General features: G+C 29.4%; 1 protein-coding gene across 1 annotated transcript; it reads right to left on the minus strand.

The window, feature by feature from the left end:
- Nucleotides 1–340: 340 nt before the first annotated feature.
- Nucleotides 341–739, minus strand: LOC112679478 (uncharacterized protein C21orf140 homolog). The gene has a single exon (XM_025549294.1). The coding sequence runs from the start codon at nt 737–739 to the stop codon at nt 341–343; it is 399 nt and encodes a 132-aa protein (XP_025405079.1).
- Nucleotides 740–765: the final 26 nt, after the last annotated feature.

Below are 765 nucleotides of genomic sequence, written 5' to 3' on the forward strand. Positions count from 1 at the left end.
GCTTGATTGGAAGTGTAGTCAGGAATAATTAAGACTTTTTTTAAAATAATTAAATTTATTTCACTCATAAAATTATCTTAACTACAATTTTGTAAATATTCTAGTGGTAGAAATTATCTAAGTCCTAACAAAATTAATATTAAAATATAATAAAAACATAATAATACACAGTCTTGAATTACATTGAATAAAGTGATTTGTACATATTTACATAATAAAATAAATTGTTATACCTAATAATTAGTTTTTTATGGTTTTTTTTACATATTTCCGTTTAGCCTCGCGTTGTCAATACTTTAAAAAGTAGTAATTATTTTAAGTTATTTGAATCAATTACAATTTATTCCGTACAGTCTGAGTCAGAATCAGTTTCGCCTGTTATAGTCATAACGGTTGAGCCCATGTTTTCCATGACATCGTAAACAATAAAATCGATTTCCCAAAATTTGTCTTCTTGCTTTATGGTGTGCTCGACAAAGTTTTTCCACATATTGGGAGTGACACGTTCAACGCCATCAATTAAAAGTTTATGAACATCAGATAATTTGAATGTCGTATTGTTCATTTTAACATGGTTCTTCACTGACGACCACGCGAGCTCAATAGGATTGAGCTCGCAATGGTATGGTGGTAAATGAAGTATTCCAATGTCATAGTTTTTTACAAATTCTTCAATGACGTACTTATCGTATCTAGGCTTGATCCGCTTTACAATTTCCAATAAACGTGGTATAATCATAGGTTTTTCGTATGCTTCACCTTTTT

Source organism: Sipha flava, unplaced genomic scaffold (genome assembly GCF_003268045.1).
Source record: "Sipha flava isolate LNK unplaced genomic scaffold, YSA_version1 16362_pilon_pilon, whole genome shotgun sequence".
Lineage (NCBI taxonomy): Eukaryota > Metazoa > Arthropoda > Insecta > Hemiptera > Aphididae > Sipha > Sipha flava.

What these genes read in the sequence shown, in the direction of transcription:
- LOC112679478 (XM_025549294.1), bottom strand. Translation starts at nt 739, where the DNA reads ATGATTATACCACGTTTATTGGAAATTGTAAAGCGGATCAAGCCTAGA.